We start from the raw sequence: 19,359 nt of genomic DNA, 5'->3' as shown, positions 1-19,359 counted from the left end.
AGTCTCTGTGTACAATATTTTCCTGGTTCTGCTCCTTTCACTCTGTATCTCTTCCTGGAGGTTGTTCCAGTTCACATGGAATTCCTCCAGTTTATTATTCCTTTGAGCACAATAGTATTCCATCACCAACATATACCACAATTTGTTCAGCCATTCCCCAATTGGAGGGCATCCCCTCATTTTCCAATTTTTTGCCACCACAAAGAGCACAGCTATGAATATTCTTGTACAAGTCTTTTTACTTATTGTCTCTTTGGGGTACAAGCCCAGCAGTGCTATGGCCCCATGCTCACTTCTGCTCACCTCTATGCATTGGAATAAAAATTTGTGGGAGCTGGTTATAGAACTTTACTGGTTAACATTTACACAGTGATTTAAAGTTTGCAGATGTTTTACATATGTTATCTATATGTATACACATACATTTATATTTATATATTTCAAAATACATATCTTATTTGATTGATCCTAAAAACAAATCAGGGAGTTGAGTGCTGTTATTATCATCTCTGCTTTACAAATAAGTTTGCCAAGTTTCTGCCAGCCAAGCCCATGCTTTGGAAAGTTCACTTTGAGTAGAGGTGTTGCATCTGTGCTATCTCAAGACCTGTCCAGCTAAGTTAAGAGAAGCTCATCAGCAGAAGTTTGGATTTCTGGGCAAAGACTTTCCCCTACCAGGGTGGGGAAGAGAATGACTGCCATAATTGGAGAGATTTTGGTCTTCAGCAATGGAGAAGGTAGGTAGCCCATCAAATCACTGATTGCTGAAGTGGTTAAGTCAAATGACCATTAGGCAAAATCTTCTATCTGTAAATGGGACCATTTTAGGATGGCAAATTTTAAGTTGCAGCTTTCAATTTGGTCAGTATATTTGTTGTTGTTGAGTCATTCCAGTTGTGCCCAACTCTTTCTGACTCAATTTGAGGGCTTTCTTGGCAAAGATACGACAATAGTTTGCCATTTTCTTCTCTAGTTCATTTTTTAGAGGAAAAAAAAGAGGCAAAGAGGATTAAATGAGTCAGCCAGGGTCACATAGCTACTGGTTTCTGAGACTGGATTTGAACTCAGGAAAAGAAATCTTCTTGACTCAAGCCTGGCACCTGAATCACTGTGCCACTTAGCTGCCCTTCAGCTGGAAGGTACTGAGTATCTATTCTGTGTTTCACACTATGTTAGAAGAAGGATTATGGGACTCTATGGAGCTTTGCAAATACTTGTGGATTATCCTGCTAATTAGTCTTTCCAGAAGATGCATCTGTTTTCTTCTTAACTCAAAGTAGGAAATGTGCACCTCACTACATGAAGTAGGTATGTTCCTGAAAAGTGGTAAATAGCAAATTTCAAAGAAATTCAAATTTCTAAGAAATTAGGAAAACTTTCTTTTTATAGACACCCTATTGTAATTCTATTTATAAAGTAAATGTAAAGTACCTCTTAATCAAACATTTTCTTTTTCCTGCAAGTGCATGGGGGAAACAACAACAACAACAAAAAACATTTAAAATTATTCAAGTTTTAACCTACAATAAGTAAGTCCTATAGGGAAATTTCTGATTTTCAGAAAAGATGTTAGGAGAAAATTACCTGCTTTACAATATTACCCATTTTAGATCTAGAATGCACTTCCTACTTATAATACAGATGAGGAAACTGAGGCCAACAGAAGTGAAGTGACTTGACACAAGCAGTAACTATCAGATCCAGATTTCTGATCTTGGTCTTCCAGCTTCAAATCTGGTGCTATTTCCCTTACTGTACTCTTTATATTTGTTGCAAAATTATACTTACACACACACACACACACACACACACACACACATCCTCAGAGCTGAATCACAGGTCAGGCAAGCAGCAGAGTGGGTGGGGCGACTCTGGGGTTTATATTCGCCTTCTTTTCTCTTTAGAAAGAGGCTTCAAACTCATCTGACTGATAACTTTACAGCTGAAAATAAGAAAGGTAAATGCATCTCTTCCTTTAAGCTATTCTTGTATGATTCCCAAGTTTCTCAGGGTGTTCTCTTGCCATGAAGTTTTGTCAAAAGTAAACAACGTAGACAAGTTTCTTGGGAAGAATGTCAAATTTTAAGGTTGATTAGCTTTTCAGAAAATAAAATAAAACAACAAAACAGAAGCAAAAGTTACAGTCAAGGGGCCTATTATATACTGTAAATTAAAAGCAGCAGTTAAGATGAAGTTATATAAAGTGTATTTTAACTCTGTTGTCTGAACCAATTTTGATTTATTTTATTAAAAACCTATACCTTCTGTTTTAGCATCAATACTATATATTGGCTCTAAGGCAAGGTAAGGGCTAGTCAGTTGGAGTAAGTGACTTGCCAGAGTCACACAGCTAGGAAATATCTGAGGTCAGGTTTGAACCCAGGACATCTGATCTTTAGGCTGGTGCTCTATCCACTGAGCCACCTAGCTATTCCCATTAATTTTGATTTAGGAATTTATTTTCCCTGAAATAGATGCTATTCATTAATCAGTAGGCATTATTAATGGCCTATCATGAGCCAGGCACTGTGTTGGGTTCTGAGAAAATAAAGATAATGGAACCAGTTGCTGCTAGTGTGGTGTGGTGGAATGAGCCCTGGACTGGGAATCAAAGGAGCTCAGTTTTCCTTCATCTCTGTTACTCGCCAAGCTGAATTACCTTCAGAAAGTCCTTTAATCTCTGTGAATCAGTTTTCTTCTTTATGATAAGGGAGGATTGAACTATATTATTGCTAAGATCTCTCTCAAATCTAGGACTTTAAGTAATTTTATCTTGTCAGTTTTTGCTTAATCTATGCCTCCGTCATGTTAGCAAGCAATATAAATCATACAAATTTTTAGAAGAAATGCCTTTTCATTGCTCTTACATGAGAACATTTCCTTTTCCTTCACCTGCTGTTTGTCCTTGATAATATCTAAATGTGCTTCTGAGGTTCCTGTATGGTTGCATTCTTGTAGACTCAGAGCTTCTAGAGGAAAACTACCACTTTGTAAAACGAAGCCAATGAGTAGTCAGCTCAGATCCCCTCCAATGTGATGGGGAGACCACCTGAGATTGAATCCTGATGCTTATCAGTTCTGTAACTATTAGCAATTTACTTAACTGCTCTGAACTGAGTCCTGGCTCAGCCACCTGTTCCCAATTCACTGACCATCTCCGGGCTTTAATCCGCTCATCTGTAAAATAAGGGGATTGTACTAGATGCTTCTAAGGCCCCTTCCAGCTTTAAATCTATGATCTTCACACTCTCTTGCTTCATAGAGTAGTTGTGAAACAGTCTCTGAAGTGCTAGTCATGTGAGCTGTGATTGTCTGTTTAGATAAAATAATAATAGTTGACATTTATAGAATGTTTGAAGGTTTGCAAAGTGCTTCCCACTCTTTCCCTTTATGTTTTAGGGATTTAGAAGTTATTTATGAAAGTCAGCCAGTGGTGGGATTAGGGATTATTTTTGTTGTGCTTCCATTAATTTATAAAAGGTTCAAAGCTTAAAGGGTTTTACAAGCAAGGGACCTCAAGAGAAGTATTCAAGGAGAGGGTTCCCCTGGAGAGCTTTACATGATTGAAGACTGAAAAAGAGGGCTCAGTGAGGATCTTGTGAGAAGCTGCTCCTCATCTCCGAGATTTCCAGGTTCACGATTTGGTCACACTGCTCATCAGTGTGAGAGGTGACTGTGATCTCAATCCCTCCACCAGAGCAGCCCCTGCCTCCAGACTGAGGCAGAATACATGAAGTGCTCATTGACCATAATAATAGCCCTCTGGTTAGGGACTATCTTCCTCGGTTTAAAGATGAACAACTTGAAGCTTAGACAAGTACAGTGACATCCACTGTCACAAAACTAGCAAGTATCAGAGGTGGAATTCAAGGTTGTCCTGACTTCAAGTCTAGGACTTTATTACCTATGGCAAAATCATTGAGGACAGGTATTTTCCCCCCCTTCTTTTATCTTTCCTCCTCTCCCCTCCCCTTCTCTTTTCTCCCCTTCCCTTCTCTTCACTCCTCTTCTCTCTTCTCTTTCCTCTCCCCTCCCCTACTCTCCTCTTTTCTCTCCCCCCCCTCCTCTTCTCTCTTCTTCCCTCTCCTATCTTTTATTTCTTTGGTATTTTTAAATCTAGTGTCTAGCTCAGCACTTGGTCTGATTGATTGAAGTTTCTTGTTTTCTTAGGCCTCAGCAGCTTGACAATGACTTCTCTCAGTGAAGCAAACTCCAAATTTGGCTTTAGACTTTTCAGAGAATTGAAGCAAAATACAGAAGATAATCTGATTATTTCCCCTCTGAGCATTTCAACAGTAATGGCTATGGTCTTATTTGGAGCCAGAGAGAAAACTGCATTTCAGATACAGAAGGTAAATAAATGCAAACTGTTTGGTTTCATTTCTTCAAATGGAGCTTTTTGTAACTGTTATAGAAAAAGGGTTTTGTTTTTGTTTCTGTTTTAAAGCTGTTCCAAATACAGACTCATGAAATTTTATAAGTTCTTATTCAGAGTATTTTTTGCATCATATATTCTGAGATACAGTAGAGACTTTCATGTCAGATTTGTTTAAGATTTATCTCAATCATACAGTGGATATATATTCCAAATTGCTCTTGACTTAGATTACAGTTAGGATCTGTTGGCATTTTCTTAGCATATACCAAATCAGAGGAAAGCCAGACTCAAAATAAATCATGGATGTAGGCACAGTACTGGATTTAAAATCCCAGCTTTACCTTTTACTCTCAGTGTGACCATTGGGTAAGTTATTTCATCTCTGTGAGTCTGAGAGCTGGGCTTGATATTTATGGTCCCTTCCAGCTATATATCTATGATCCAGTTATTATTTTTTTTCATATGTATATTTGAGAGATGGATATATTTCTTCTCTTTCTGACCCCTATATTTCAGGCACTTCACTTAGATGAAGTTACAGAAGGTGGCAAGCCAAGTTCTGGTTCAACAGCAAAGGTGAGCTACATGACAATAAGGATTGGGTGGCCCACCTGTGACCAACACATGCTCCAAACTCTGGGGTCTCCATTACACAAATGGAAATATCAGAAAAACTAGTTCTTTCAATATATTTATTTTTCCAAAGAGAGATACAGGGTAGTATCAGATAAAAGAAATGATCTGAAATCTTTCTGCTAACTCAAAAGAAAACATACTTTCTTTCTCTAATGTTCATGGAAGAAGTTCTTGATTCTAATGTTTGGGCAAGAAGCTCTCTTTCTCTGGTATTCACTCCAAGCCCAAAGCTGGTTCTCCTACATTTGGAATGTGAAAGATGTTTCAACAGGCTCTGGGCGTGGAGGAAATGAAAAGATATACTACTTTATTTATTTATTAAAAGGGAGTTTTAATATTGGTGGAGAGGAGTTAATAGAGAATGTTAATGGCAATGTAAAAAAAAGTATCCATAATGTGTTAAAATATACAGAAGAGAGTGGAAGGAGGCTCAGAAAAAGAGGAAACAAGGGTATTATAGAGTTGGCACTGCCATGTTAATATACCCGTAACGAGATCTATCTGTTTGCAATAGGGGTTCACTGATTCATATTTTGTTCTCTTTTTTTCTGCTTTCTATATGTTGAAATATTCATGCTTGCTGACATTTGTTAAATTCATGCTGAAAATGGAAAAATTAAGTCTAAAATAGATGTGGTATCATCAGAGATCAAGGGTATACCTTTAAAACCAGACTTCTTCATTACATGAGACAAAGGAATGTGTATAGCTCTTTTCATCTCTTACAGAATAATTTGGCTTGAATTCTGTGCAGGTCAGGACTTGTGTGTTGGCTAAATAAATTTGAATGCACTTCATTCTGTGCCTTTCTAGAAGGATCAGTCTTTAAGGCATTTATAACAAACACTTGAAACAAGAGATAGAGAAAGGCTTCCATGGTTTGTCCTGAATTGAAGTTATGAAAGAGTTGGGACAAGAGATTGGAATCAAGAACAGGTGATGACTATAAAATAGATAAGGATGGTTAGTTTCCAAGTCAGAACTAGTGATCCTAGATAGAAAAGAGGAAAAAGTAGTGGACCTAAAATTGGGAAGACCCATCTTCCTGAGTTCAAATCTGGCCTCAGATATTTGCTATGTGTTTTTGGGCAAGTTATGTAACTCTTTGCCTCAGTTTCCTCATCTGTGAAATGGTCTGGAAAAGAAAATGGCAAACCACTTCAGTATCCCTTTGCCAAGAAAATCCCAAATGGGGGTCATAAAAAGTCAAACATGACTGAAAAACAATGGATTAGAGAATCTAAACTTTCCATCTTGGAAAGGACACTGAGAACAGATTGAATCCTACCCCTTGTGTGCCTTTATCATACACTTTTCAGCTGAGTGACCTCAGGCATGTCCCTTAATTTCTCCATATCAGTGTTTCCTCATTTGTCAAATATATGATGGAGCTATCCTAGATGGGTGCAAACAGAATTTATTTTAAATGTGGATTGTTTTGCTCATCTTAATTGCCAATAACACAATAATTATTATCTCATTTGATTCTCATGGCAACCTGTAAAGTAGGTGCTATTATCATTCTGATTTTATAGATGAGAAATAATTTTCCAACATTTCCTTTGTTAACTAGTAAGTGTTTGAGGCAGGATTCAATCCCACCAAGCTGCCCAAGACAAAAGTGAGAATCACCAGTTCTGCCTGTATCAGTGGAAAGGTCAATGTCTCGGTAAGAAGTTAGGGCTCAGATTATGCCTTTGACTTGTCCATATGTGTAACACTGGGCAGGTCATTTAACCTCATTGTCTTTCTTTTCTCATCTGCAACATGAGGTTTGATTAGATGACTTCTAATTAATGACTTCTGTCGATCTATAGAACCATTGAAAACTGGAGAGTCCTCAGCATCCTAAGGAACCTTAAGATCAATTAGCTTATCCCTGCTCATTTTACAGAAATGTTAAATAATAAGGCATACTGCTAGCTAATGAGAAGGGGGTCCAAGATTTTCCTTTCTACTATACTTGCCCAATTTTTTATAACTATCAATCTTTAGTATCATGTATATTCCCCTTGCCTTCCTTTCAGTCATCTCTGGGTTTTCCTGGGCTAGAATCAGCTTATGAATCTTCTCTATCTGAAGGCCGCCTGCGGCACACCTGGAGAGGTCCACTCCCAGTTCCGTTCCCTCTTGGAAGAAATCAACAAACCCAATGATGACTATTCACTAGTCATTGCTAACAGACTATATGGAAGCCAGACATTTGAGTTCCTGCAGGTAAGTGCTCTGGCTTGATCACTGATCATTTAAACTGTGATGCTCAATACAATGATACTCTCAAACACATCATTTTCTCTTACCTAAATAACTTCCAGTTGTGAGAGGTCACAAGAGGTAGTGGGTGAAGAGACATGGCAGATGTCTGGCATTTTCCTACTGGTTTTCAGAATGTTTCACCTTTTGAAGTTCACTGTGTATTCAGAGTTCAGAGCCCTTAGGTTTTTCAGATTCAGAAATTCAGTTTTGGGGAGTATCTGGGTAGCACAGTGGATTGAGAGTTAAGCCTACAGGTGGGAGGTCCTAGGTTCAAATTTGACCTCAGACACTTCCTAACTGTATGACTCTGGGCAAGTCACTTCACCCCCATTGCCTACCCTTACCACTCTTCTGCCTTAGGACCAATACACAGTATTTTTACTTGTCCTACTGTAGGAGTTATTTATGAGGTGCCATCACATGCTTTTTGTAATTATTTATCTAAATGATATCATTTCATTCATCTGTCAATAGGGCAATTAACTATAACCACAGCTTTTATCATTGAAAAAGGTATTCGTAAACATTGCATGGGGTATTAAAATGCTTTCAGTTCTGTTTTCATTTGAATTTGCCAAATAGACTGATGATTGTTTTCCTTATGACTAACTGTAGAAACACATGACAAATTAGCATTGAACAAATTAACACAGAGGCAGTGCGCAGTCACGTAAGGGGTGCTGGATTTGAATTCAAAGGGCTGGGCTTTGAATCCTGTCTCTGAGGCAGATTTGACTTCTTTTTATAGATGTTTGCTCATCTGCAAAAATGATGGAGTTAGGCTAAACTATATGTTTCTTCTAGCTTTAAGTCTATAACCGCTGGGGCCATGTTGTAGAATGGTTGACTAGTATAGTGATGAAGAGAACAATTTCTCGATTTTGAATTTTTTAGTGTTTAAGATAAGTCACTTTCCCCCATGGCATTAGTGATTTGTATTCTCTTTTCTCTGTCCTTGGCCAATCTCTGGATGTATGTATTCATATTTCTTGTTTCAAAGTCATACCTAGATGGTGTAAAGGATATTTACCAAGCAGGGCTGGAAACGATGGACTTTTTACATGCTTCAGAAGAGAGTCGAGAGAAAATTAATTCATGGGTTGAGAATCAAACAAATGGTAAGTAAGGAGTAAGAACTAATATTTAGATGGGCACTAAATCAGACACAGTGGTCAAGTGGAAAAAGCAGTGAGCTAGGAATTGCCAGGAAGACTGGGTTCTGTCCTAATTCTACCAATTAGATAACTGCTAATAATCTAGGTAAATCACTAAATGAGAGTGTTAACTAAAACAACTTCTATGTGCAGAGGTCCAGCCCCTACAAAGATCTGTGTGGGTTTTAATGACTCAGAAGGGAAGCCAAAGACTGGAAAAAAGATAGGTGGGAAGGGTAAGGTAAAGATAGGAGACACATAGGAAAAATAAGACTAACAGAGACAGATAGAGTGTGTGAAGTCAGTCAGAAAGCCAAGCTGACTCTGACCCTTGACCCAGAAGGTTTATTTAAAATATTAATATTTCAAATGAGTTCTCAGATAACACAAAGGAGACACCAAAAAGTGTTTTACATCAGCTTACAAGTCTAATTACAAAAATAATGGAACAGGTAGTAAAACAGGTGTTGAGGCAGGTGGCAAGGAGGAGGCTCACCCCTTTGTTAAACTTCCTCCTGGAACCAATATTAACCTATTAAGATGGTAAAGTTAAGCTCCTTGAGATTCCCAAGAACTATTCTTCCTTGTCTGCTGCCTTTCACTCTGCAGGTGCAGCTATTTGACATTCCTCAAATGTCAATAGAGGTTTAATATCTTAGCCCAATATTTTTACCCCATCTAATTGCCATGATAGAAGGATTCAGTGTAAATCAATCATGTTAATATTAAAAATATAGTCTGACCCATGAACTCCTTGCTCATTGGCATCAGCTTTTGAATACATCCTTATCATTCCCATGACTCGTCATATCTGAACCCCTTCACTAAGTTCTAGCCAAAGCTCTCGACAAGACTGTGGTTGAGAGGAAAAATTGGCCAATAACTTGTCAAACTTTTTTCACATTTCTCAGGAGCACTTCACTCATGATCACTCTTAAATATTGCGGACCCCCCCCCCCCCCACTCCTTGTGATTTCAAAGCTCGCTGCCTCTGTCCCTCCGCTGTTTTTTCTCTTGGACATTCCATGCTTTTCAATGAAGGATGGCAGCTATTCTTCAAGGGGAAAGATAGAAGAACTGGTAGAAGTTACTGATACTTTCCTCCCACCACATAGATGATCAGTGTTCATTTACTGGCATTGCTACTTGACTAACAGAGGTCTCTAGCAATGGAAAGATGCTCTTTCTATTTCCAAAGAGAAGCTTAGAGCCTGGGGGTGGAGGGGGCAGTGTAGGGGAAAAATAGCTCTAAGAAGTTAGTTTCAGGAAAGTAGTCTGGAAATACACAATTCAAATAATCTTTGACTAGATGCAGCAAATTCTATAAAATAACCAAACCTATGAATAAACTTAAATTTTCCTGAACCAGCAAAAATAACCCAACAACTTCTTTTTAAAAAATCCTTACCCTTCCGTCTTAGAATCAGTTTGGAATGACTCTAAGGCAGAAAAGCAGTAAGGGCTAGGTAATGGGGGCTAAGTGACTTGTCCAGGGTCACACAGCCAGGAAGTGTCTGAGGCCAGATATAAACTCAGGACTTCTTGTCTCTAGGTCTGACCCTAACTTACTTGGCTGACCCCAAAGAGCAGTAAGGGCTAGGCAACTGGAGTTAAATGACTTGCCCAAAGGTCACATAGCTAGGAAGTGTCTGGGGCCACATTTGAACCCAGGACCTCTTGACTCCAGGTCCAGCTGTCTATCCACTGAGCTACTTAACTTCCCCTTGAGGAAAGAATCTTTGAAATACAGTATTAGCTCTTACACAGTCAGATTGTCCTCTGGAATGGTTAGCCAAACATTTTGGTAGGGGATGGTGCCACCATTGAAAATTGCTCTATGTGGGTTGATCTCCATGAGGACAAAGAACCTCTCAATCTAAATGCACTTAATGCAGAACTTTGCTTATAGAAGACATCAAAGACGCATTGGTAGGATTGAATTGAATAGGGGAGGCCTTTGGTACTCTTGGGGTGGGGGTGGGCATGAGTAGAAGATACTGCTGCATTGTGATTCCCTTCCAAGAGCTGGCTTTGGAAATGGAGTGATTTCAAGACGTGGAAAAATCTTTTCTCTGATTTTGTCTCTACTCTACTTTCACTCCATGGGGAGAATTTGCTAGTCATGACAATGGTTTTTGCTGATATACCAAGCTGCACTCTTTGTGGGTAAACAACCTGGCTCAGGTTTTATTAATGAAAAAAAATTAATATAAAATGTGACGTTTATTCTTTTATCTCTTTATTTCTGAGGAAAAATCAAGAATCTATTTTCATCAGGAAGTATCAATCCAGCTACTGTCTTGGCACTGGCAAATGCCATTTATTTCAAAGGAAAGTGGGCCATGAAATTTAAGCCAGAAAATACTCAAGAAAGAAATTTTAGGACAAATAAGGTATTGACAAAAATCTTCTGATTGTTTTTTCCTTTCTTTCTTTTTCTTCATATCCTCTTAACAAAGAATAAAAAAAAAAGAAAAATTCAGACCAGAAAATCCAACCAACACAGCAATGAGGTTCAACTTCCAATGATATTTGTTGCTTTTGCTGCAGAAAGTTAGAAAAAGTCATTTTATATCACTACATTAGGAAAAAAGATATTTTCTAATGTAATACTATGTCCATTCACAAAGGCAGTTAACCAAGGAACAAACCAACAAGTATTAGCATGTGAGATGGTATAGAAAGAATTGCTGTATGACATACAAAGAAGCATAATAGATAGCTATTGCCCTTAAGGAGTTTACAAGTTAGTTGGGTAAAAAAGATACCAATAGGTAAAATATTTGGAAGCAGTTTTTCAAGGCAGAACAATTAATTACTGAATGATGGATACAGATAAAAATACTGTGGTTTACAGTAGGGAGAGATCATGTGTTTGGGGAATCTTGGAGGTGGTGGAAGAATATGGGTGCATGCTAAAGAGAAGGAGACTTTCAAATGAAAGAGAATATCTTAGGCAAGGGCAAAGGCCAAGATATGATCAATAGAAATCTTACATGGAAAGGATAATGTCAAGATAAAGGCTGTATTTTTTAAAATTCCATGCAAACACAAATGATATTGCTATTTCCTACTTGAGGAAGCAGGTGTACTCAACCTGGAGAGAGTCAAATTTCTTTCAGATTTATATTCCTGGCACCTTGGACACACAGCCATAGGTTATCAGAGTTGGAAAGGACCATATTCACTAAGCCTGACAAAACATCTCTGATGAGAGTGATGGATAAGATTCTTGATACAGTGGAAAGAAAACTGGCTCTTGGTTTAAATCTCATTTCTGTTGCCTTGTTCTTGCCTTGTTCTCAGTCATGTATCCTGCTTTGTTCTTAGTTTTCTCAGGTGTAAAAGTAGAGAGTTAGAAATAGATACCTTCAGAAGTATATGAGGACCTATGATTCCATGATCTTATAACAAATTCTATGACACAGAACCATAGAATTTTAGAAGGCTGTTTAGTCCATTGACCATTGGGTCTAAATCTATACCAAAAGGGAAAACCCACGACAAGCTAAAGCTTCTCCAGATACTTCTTCATAACTTGGATTTAATTTACCTCTTCATTCTGCTTACCTTGGTCTATGCTTTCTAGATAATCAGTTATTTTTACAACATAATATTCAAGATTAAACATAAAACCCTGGATGTGACCTGAATCAGGATATATTACATAGTAGGTTTTAATAAATGTTTAACCTGAGATCTGAAATTTCTGACTGATTCTAGTACTTAGCACAGTACCTGGCACATAATGGACAACAAATATGGATTAACTGATTGTTAGTGATTCATATAGAGCTAGGGATCTTAGAGATCATTGATTCTAATCCCTTTATTTTTACAGTGAGGAAAAGGAGATTCAGAGAAGTTAAGCAAATGACTCACATTCACTCAAATAATTAGTGATAAAGCCTTACCAAAAAACCCAGTCTAACTCCTTATGTAGTCCTTTTCCCACTAAGCTGGGGAGACTCTCCCTTTGTTTATCTTCCTATTGGCTTTATCCAACCCTATTTAAAAAAAAAACAACTCTTATCTTCCATCTTGGAATCAATACTATGGATACTTGGAACCAACCCAGGACCTCCTGTCTCTGGGCCTGACTCTCAGTCCACTGAGTCACCTAGGTAACCCCTTTTATCTTACCCTGTTGAAGAACTCCAGAAGCTTCAGGTCAGTGCTAGTTTCTAGCAAGAGGAGAGTATTAATCTCTTCCCTGTTCTTGAAGCCTGCTGCAGGCTTCCTGGCTTTCCCTTTGCAGTTGAAGGCAATTAGTTTGGCTCTTTCAAGGCAAATTATCTCTTTGATGACTTTTGCCTGTGTTAGTTGAGTTGAGTATTCTAGGAGTCTAGTGCCCTAAAGAATACTTTTTTTTTTTACCATTTTTATTTTGCATATGTACTGGTAAAGAAAAGGAAAATGTCAAAATCTTGAGACCACTGGATATCAGAAATTAGTCACACTGAATTATTTTTCTGGCTAAGAACAACTGGAGTTTGGTAAATTAGAGAGCAGGAGCTGGAAATAATCATGTGCTGTTCTAGAGAGCAAGTAGATAAAACCTTGAGTAGGTAAAGTACATGGTGTGATTCAAGGAGAACCAGGATGATGCCATACTCTGTTATTGCCTTCATTTTATCATTAATTAATAAATGAGCATTTATTGAGTACCTGTCATGTGCCAGGAACTGTGCTATGTACTGGGGATACAAATATAAAGAATGAAAGAATTCCTATTCCCAAATAGCTTATATTCTAAGGGAGGAGTGTAAATGTGTAAATATACATATATATATATATATATATATAGCATAAATATAAAATGAATAAATGAAAAATACATGGTAGTTGAATAAAGGTAGTTTGAGAGAGACAGATTGATAACACATTCATTAAGAACATACAGTGAGTTAGGCATTGTACAAGTACTAGTGTTGCAAATATAAGCAAAAATAATAGTCCTAATCTCAAGGAGTTTACATTCTAATGGAAAAAGAAAACAAAAAGAAAAGCTGGGAAGGGAGAGAGGAAAGAAGGGTCCTTTCTAAAATTGTGGTCCCAGAAAGAGATTCACCAATAAGGAGAGAAAGGTCTCAGTGTAGATGCTTCTCCAGAATGGCAAGGCAGCATGTAAGGAGGAGTTCACAGAGAGTCGGGGCATGAATGAGGTGAGATATGTTTTAATTTTAAGAATTTTATTTGCTATATAGCATTTATGATACTATAGATTTCATATATTATGAAAAGTGAACATTGTCTGAAATCAAATTTTTTAAAATGAAAAAAGTTAGCACAAAAAATCACCGAATTCTAGGTAATTACTAGAAAGAAAAAATGTTTTGCATGTTACCAATTTTATTTTGTGCATTGCTTTCATGGTTACTGGGTTACGAAAAGTGTATACTTTTAAGAATTGATGTTTTTTCATACAGAATTTTATGCAGAAAGTGTATTTTCAGCAATATATAAAGAAATATTATAGTTTTTAGTGGGCATAAGAACTTAAGCTCCTATTTCCCATAGCCTCAATATGTCGTCACTTGTGTTTATGACTGCCATTTTCTTAGAATGCTACCCCTGGAAAGTTGTGGATTGCCTCTGTATAGATTTCTATGTGTGTGTGTATATAAAATATATGTGTATGTATGTATGTGTATATATACACATATATATATGTCCTAACTTCAAGGAGTTTATATTCTAATGGGACAAAACAATACATAAAGGAGAGCTGGAAAGGGGAAAGGGAAGGAAGGGTAAGTGCTCTGGCTCCATAACTGAGATAATCACCTGTTCTTTGAAATAATTTAACCACTATCCATTAAATGAAAAAACAACATCACCTCCTGTTAACATCATTCCTCTTGATACATGTCAACAATGTTAGAAATGAAAAATAGTTGGTATGTTAGCAGAATCGAATTGTTATTTCAAGATATGTTAATTTTTTCTATTAATATCAGTTTATGAACACTTTGATAAGATGAAAAAAATTCTTGTTTTGTATTCTATGAGAACATTTTAGTCATGAAAGGATATTAAGAGTTATTTAAAGATTAAAATAATGGATAATTTTGAATGAATCTGCTGCAATTTATCATCTTAAATATGACCTATAGCTATTTTGTCTATACTATTTATAGGGATTCCATTTGTGGGAAGGCAGAGATAACAATCTACCACTTTTTTGAGGGTCTAAATGCATTTTATTACTCTAATTGTTGCATTTAATATATATTTTCAAGACTTTTTAACATAGAACTGTATATCTCTTGGCTTCTATACCTGAAAACAGTGGATTAAAAAGTACTTCCCAGGTACTACTTATTTGTTAAACTGATCCACTCTGGATAAATCTGCTGTTAAGGTGACCTGTATTCTAAAGTTGATTCTAAAATGATCAGTTAGTTAATTCTACTGCAGCCGTGGTCAAAGCTAAACAGTTTACTGGGGTTGTTAGTTTATTTTGTGAAAAATATACTAATATTTTGATACTACTGAATTTTTTAAAAGCTAAATTCTGAGGGAAATAAAGTACTTGTTGGGTAATTATGTGTTGTTTGCATTTATTGTAGGACATAAGCAGGCCTGTGCAGATGATGAAACAGTCAGGCTTCTTCAATATTGGAAACATAGAGGAAACTCAGGGGAAGATTCTTGAACTACCATATACAAACAAACATCTAAGTATGTTTGTGTTGTTGCCTACTGATAACGATGGTTTAGAGAAGGTAAGGAAATGGAGATCCTTTACTTTTTTTGAGTATATTTTGAGTATATTCAAACATTTTCTTGGGGATTTGCTTTTAAGTTTATGAAACCACAAATAGACCCAATTAATCACTGTCTGTATTGTTGATTATAGTAAAGGATGTGAAAGAATAAAGCATAAAATACATCGTCAACCTATATCTCAGTTTTTTTTTTATGAACAATATGAATGAAAACCAGTTTTCTTCACTCTTGACACCATTCACAATTCTAATGGTTTAAAGCCTCACTTATGTCATTTGTCCTTTTTCCCTTTGTAGTTGGAACAAGATCTCACCTTTGAGAAATTATTGGAGTTGATGAATCCTGAGAATATGGCCTGTAAAGAAGTTCATTTGCGTTTTCCACGGTTTAGAGTAGAGGAGACTTATTCTCTGAGGTCCACAATGGAAGCCATGGGAATGACAGATATATTTGATGAAGAAAGTGCTAACTTTTCAGGAATGACAACCCACAAGGGCTTGGCTGTGTCTAAAGTCATGCACAAGTCCTTTGTGGAGGTGAATGAAGAGGGCACAGAAGCAGCAGCTGCTACTGGTGTTGTGGTTGGATATAATTCTTCTAGAAGGGAAATATTCAATTGTGACCACCCATTTCTTTTTGTCATTCGACACAACAGAACCAATAGTATTCTCTTCTATGGCAGAGTTGCTGCTCCTTGGTAAATAACATTTAGCAATTGATAAAATGTAAGCTCCTTGAGGGCAGGATAGTTTCACTTTTGTCTTTGTATCCCCAACATCCAGCACAATGCCTGTCATATATAAGACACTTAACAAATAGGTTTTTGTTGAATTGAATTGGCTCATGCCAATTGAGAACAGGGATGTTTATTTTCTTTTAAATTTTATTCTTATTATCAATTTTAAATCCTCCCTTCCTACAACTCCTTTCTTCCCCCCATTGAGAAGGCAAGAAATACTATATTCATTATACATACCAAATCATGCAGAACAGATCACCACATCAGGCATTTTTCAGAAAAAAGAAATACAAGAAAAATAAAGAGGAAAAATAAGCTTCAATCTGTCTTCTGAATTTATCCATTTTCTATGTGGAGGTGGATAGCATTTTTCATCATGAGTTCTTTGAAACTATAGTGGATCTTTGTGTCGATCCAAGTTCCTAAGTCCCTTACAGATGCTTATTTTTTAAAATATTGCTATTATTGGGTACACTGTTCTCTTGGTTCTGATAACTTCACTTTGTATCAGTTCATGCTTATCTTTCCAGGTTTTTCTGAAACCATTCTGCTAGTCATTTATTATACAATAATAGTATTCCATCATTACAACTTGTCTATCTATTTCACAATTGATGGAATATGGTTGAAATCTAAGAGTTTAGTATTTTTCCTTTCATTTTTCTAAACTTTGTTATTATTTTTGAAGACAGCACTACTCTCCTAGTTACCTAGTCCATGACCATAGTGCCATTCTCTACTCCTCACTCTCATTCACTTCCCATATCTAATCTATTGCCAAGTTCTGTGTCTTGTCTTCAGCTCCTTCTCTCCCCTGCCACTACTGACACCCTGATATAGACCCTCATTACTCCACACTTAGACAATTGCATTAGGCTTTAGGTTGGTTTCTCTGCCTCAAGTTTCTCCTTAGTTCTGTCCATCCCATACTTAGGTGCCAACATGATGCTTTTAAAGTATAGGATTGTTCATATCACATCTCCCCCTCCCTACTAAATAAACTCCAGTGACTCCCTTTTACTACAGGATTAGATGGAAAAAATCCTGGTTGACTCTTACAAGGATTTTAGTGTTATCCTTACCCCCATTAAATTGAAGCTCTGGGAAAGCTCAAATTTCCTGAATTCATTTGTCAGCAAGACCAGTAGTAATGGTTGAAAACCTCTTTTCTAGTTTAGATATCTTCCAGTTCCTTAGGAATCTTCTCCTCCCATCCGCCAACTTGAATGAACCAGCACTACTAGTACTCTCTGACTCCAGTGTTTGGTATTGCTCAATGCAGATAAGAAACCAATAGAAATTTACCAGATTACTGGTTTGGGGATTCAATTCCAACCAGAGCCTGAATCAGTGGACCCAATGTGTTTCTGCCATTTTCCCTTCTTGTCTTTATTGTTAATATGCACCCTCAATAAAACTGGTTGCTTTACTGCCTTGTGTGCTCGGCATTTCTTTGTATTGGACCAAATATCAAGTATTTTACAGCTTCCTAAACCCATTTTCCTAGAGTTTACATTTTACTTCCTTTTACATTCCCTGCTATCCAAGGACACTGGCTTCCTTGCTGCTCCGCTGTACTCCATCATCAAATTCAGTGCCTTTTCACTAGTTTGTTTCCAAGCCTGGAATGTTCTTTCCCTTTCTCTCAGTTTCCCTAGTTTCCTTCAAGGCACAGCTTAAATTCTGTCTTCTGTCAGAAACCTAGTTCCTTTGAAATCATCTCCCATTATATACCTGAATATCTCAGTAGGGGCCTGGAGTGAAGAAGAGTCATTTCCCTAAAATCCAGCCTCAGATATATATTAGTTGTGTGACCCTGAGCAAATCACTTAACCATATTTGCTTCAGTTTCCTCATCTGTAAAATGTACCGAAGAAGGAAATAGCAAACAATTTAAGTTTCTTTGCTAAGAAAGCTCCAAATGAGGTCATAAAGAGTTGAACATTGCTGAAAAACAACCGAATAACCCCAGTATATCATTGATGTTGTTTATGCAAATATAGCTGTTTGCATCTTGTCACTTCTGTTAGAATGTTGACAGAGACAAACCAAGTTTGGGGCCTAAGAAATTAGGCAAAGGTCCAAACGTTGTCAATAATATTCTAGGTCTAAGGACAAAGGTGGCATGTAATCACCTCCCCTAGTAGACAAACTATCTTAGGAACTAGGCACAGATGGCCAGAAAAAGTCTTGAGAAGAATATGTTTTTTACTCATTTAACCATAAACTTGCTGAACCCCACATGTACTCACACTTCCCCCCTGCCTCATTCCTTGTTTTTTTTCTTTTATAAACCCTGCCCCTAATCAATAAACTTCGCTCTAAGTAGTCACCAGCTCAACAGCCCTTCTGACCCTTAAAAGCTCTCTTTTCTCTTGTCTTTATTTCTCTCCTACCTAAGGGACCCTTGGCCTCTGGTCTGAGCCTTTGGGATTCTTCTCCCCCCTAGGGCTCTGACAGAATGGGAACTCTTTGAGGATGGACATTGTTTTGTTTTGTTTTTTCTCTTTGTATCCCTAGCACTTAATATAGTTCCTGATACATAGTAAGTGCTAAATAAATGCTTATTGAATGCAGGTCATCTTGACTGCAAGTAAAATATTCTATCCATTATGTTACATTATTACTATTTTCTTTTTGAAACCCTTAACTTGTCTCTTTGCATCAATACTAAGTATCAGTTCAAAGACAGAAGGGTGGTAAGGGCTTGGCAATTGAGGTTAAGTGACTTGCCCAGGGTCACACAGCTAGGAAGTATCTGAGTTCAAATTTGAACCCAGGACCTCCCATCTCCAGCCCTGGCTTTCTATCTGCTGGGCCACCTTGCTGCTCCATTCTCTCATATCTTTAAGAGGGCTTTGGACTGTTTCTTTGCCTCTGCACCAAGCACTTGCTGGTTGTATTTCCTCAGTTCTAGGAGTCCTATGCATCCTAGTTTTTAAAAAATCAATATTTACAAAGGAATATTTATTTTAAAGCGATTTCAAAACTAAATATACAAACATCCACCCAATACCTGAGGGGCATAATTTCCCTTTACACTTCCTCAGTCTCTAGAACGGGGAGGAGAGTTAGGTTCACACCTTGACTCAGTTGCAATACAACATGACACCACCAGTTTCCAAGTTCAAAGCTCTCCTAGGTTTAAATCTCTAGTCTTGCCACCTTGGTTTCTCTGGTCTGCTCTGCTAGGGTGGCTGCAACATTTGCCCTGGGATCCTACCTCCAAGAACACCATGGCTTGAGTCATGGGTCTTGGGTCAGAGGGATCCATCCCTTACAATTACAACTGAAGAGAACCAAAAATCCAGAGCCAAACTCCAAGCCTGTTTTCAGGGCTATAGGCCCTAAACGTGGAAGGGGCAGCCTTTACCCCCAACCAGCTTAGTTCACAGTTTATGTGTAGGGTGCCTTCTTTCAGAAGCACGCCCTTGTCTCCCTTACTGTAGCCTAAGTGAGTAAGG

At 37.5% G+C, this 19,359-nt stretch overlaps 1 protein-coding gene across 3 annotated transcripts; it reads left to right on the top strand.

Annotated features, from left to right (window-relative positions):
• The first annotated feature begins 1,870 nt into the window (after positions 1-1,870).
• On the top strand, positions 1,871-17,325 carry LOC100619446 (serpin B4-like). Of its 3 annotated transcripts, none has more exons than XM_056824230.1 (8): positions 1,871-1,957; positions 4,171-4,352; positions 4,895-4,954; positions 7,097-7,231; positions 8,271-8,388; positions 10,675-10,817; positions 14,997-15,152; positions 15,453-17,325. In XM_056824230.1, the coding sequence occupies exons 2-8, from the start codon at positions 4,188-4,190 to the stop codon at positions 15,855-15,857; spliced, it is 1,182 nt and encodes a 393-aa protein (XP_056680208.1). In that variant the 5' UTR covers positions 1,871-1,957; positions 4,171-4,187; the 3' UTR covers positions 15,858-17,325. The 3 variants fall into 3 exon arrangements, with proteins under 3 accessions (XP_056680208.1, XP_003340648.2, XP_007486930.1); XM_003340600.4 differs by lacking the exon at positions 1,871-1,957 and adding an exon at positions 2,943-3,928; XM_007486868.2 differs by lacking the exon at positions 1,871-1,957 and having other exon boundaries at positions 4,304-4,352; positions 7,042-7,231.
• Positions 17,326-19,359: the final 2,034 nt, after the last annotated feature.

This window comes from Monodelphis domestica, chromosome 3 (assembly GCF_027887165.1).
Source record: "Monodelphis domestica isolate mMonDom1 chromosome 3, mMonDom1.pri, whole genome shotgun sequence".
Classification (NCBI taxonomy): Eukaryota; Metazoa; Chordata; class Mammalia; order Didelphimorphia; family Didelphidae; genus Monodelphis; species Monodelphis domestica.
This window is presented reverse-complemented; position numbering and strand designations above follow the sequence as displayed.

Coding starts and splice junctions, on each gene's coding strand:
- LOC100619446 (XM_003340600.4), top strand. CDS start 3,907: ATGGCAAAATCATTGAGGACAG. Junction 3,929..4,170: donor GGCAAAATCATTGAGGACAG/GTATTTTCCCCC, acceptor TTGTTTTCTTAG/GCCTCAGCAGCTTGACAATG. Junction 15,153..15,452: donor ATAACGATGGTTTAGAGAAG/GTAAGGAAATGG, acceptor TTCCCTTTGTAG/TTGGAACAAGATCTCACCTT.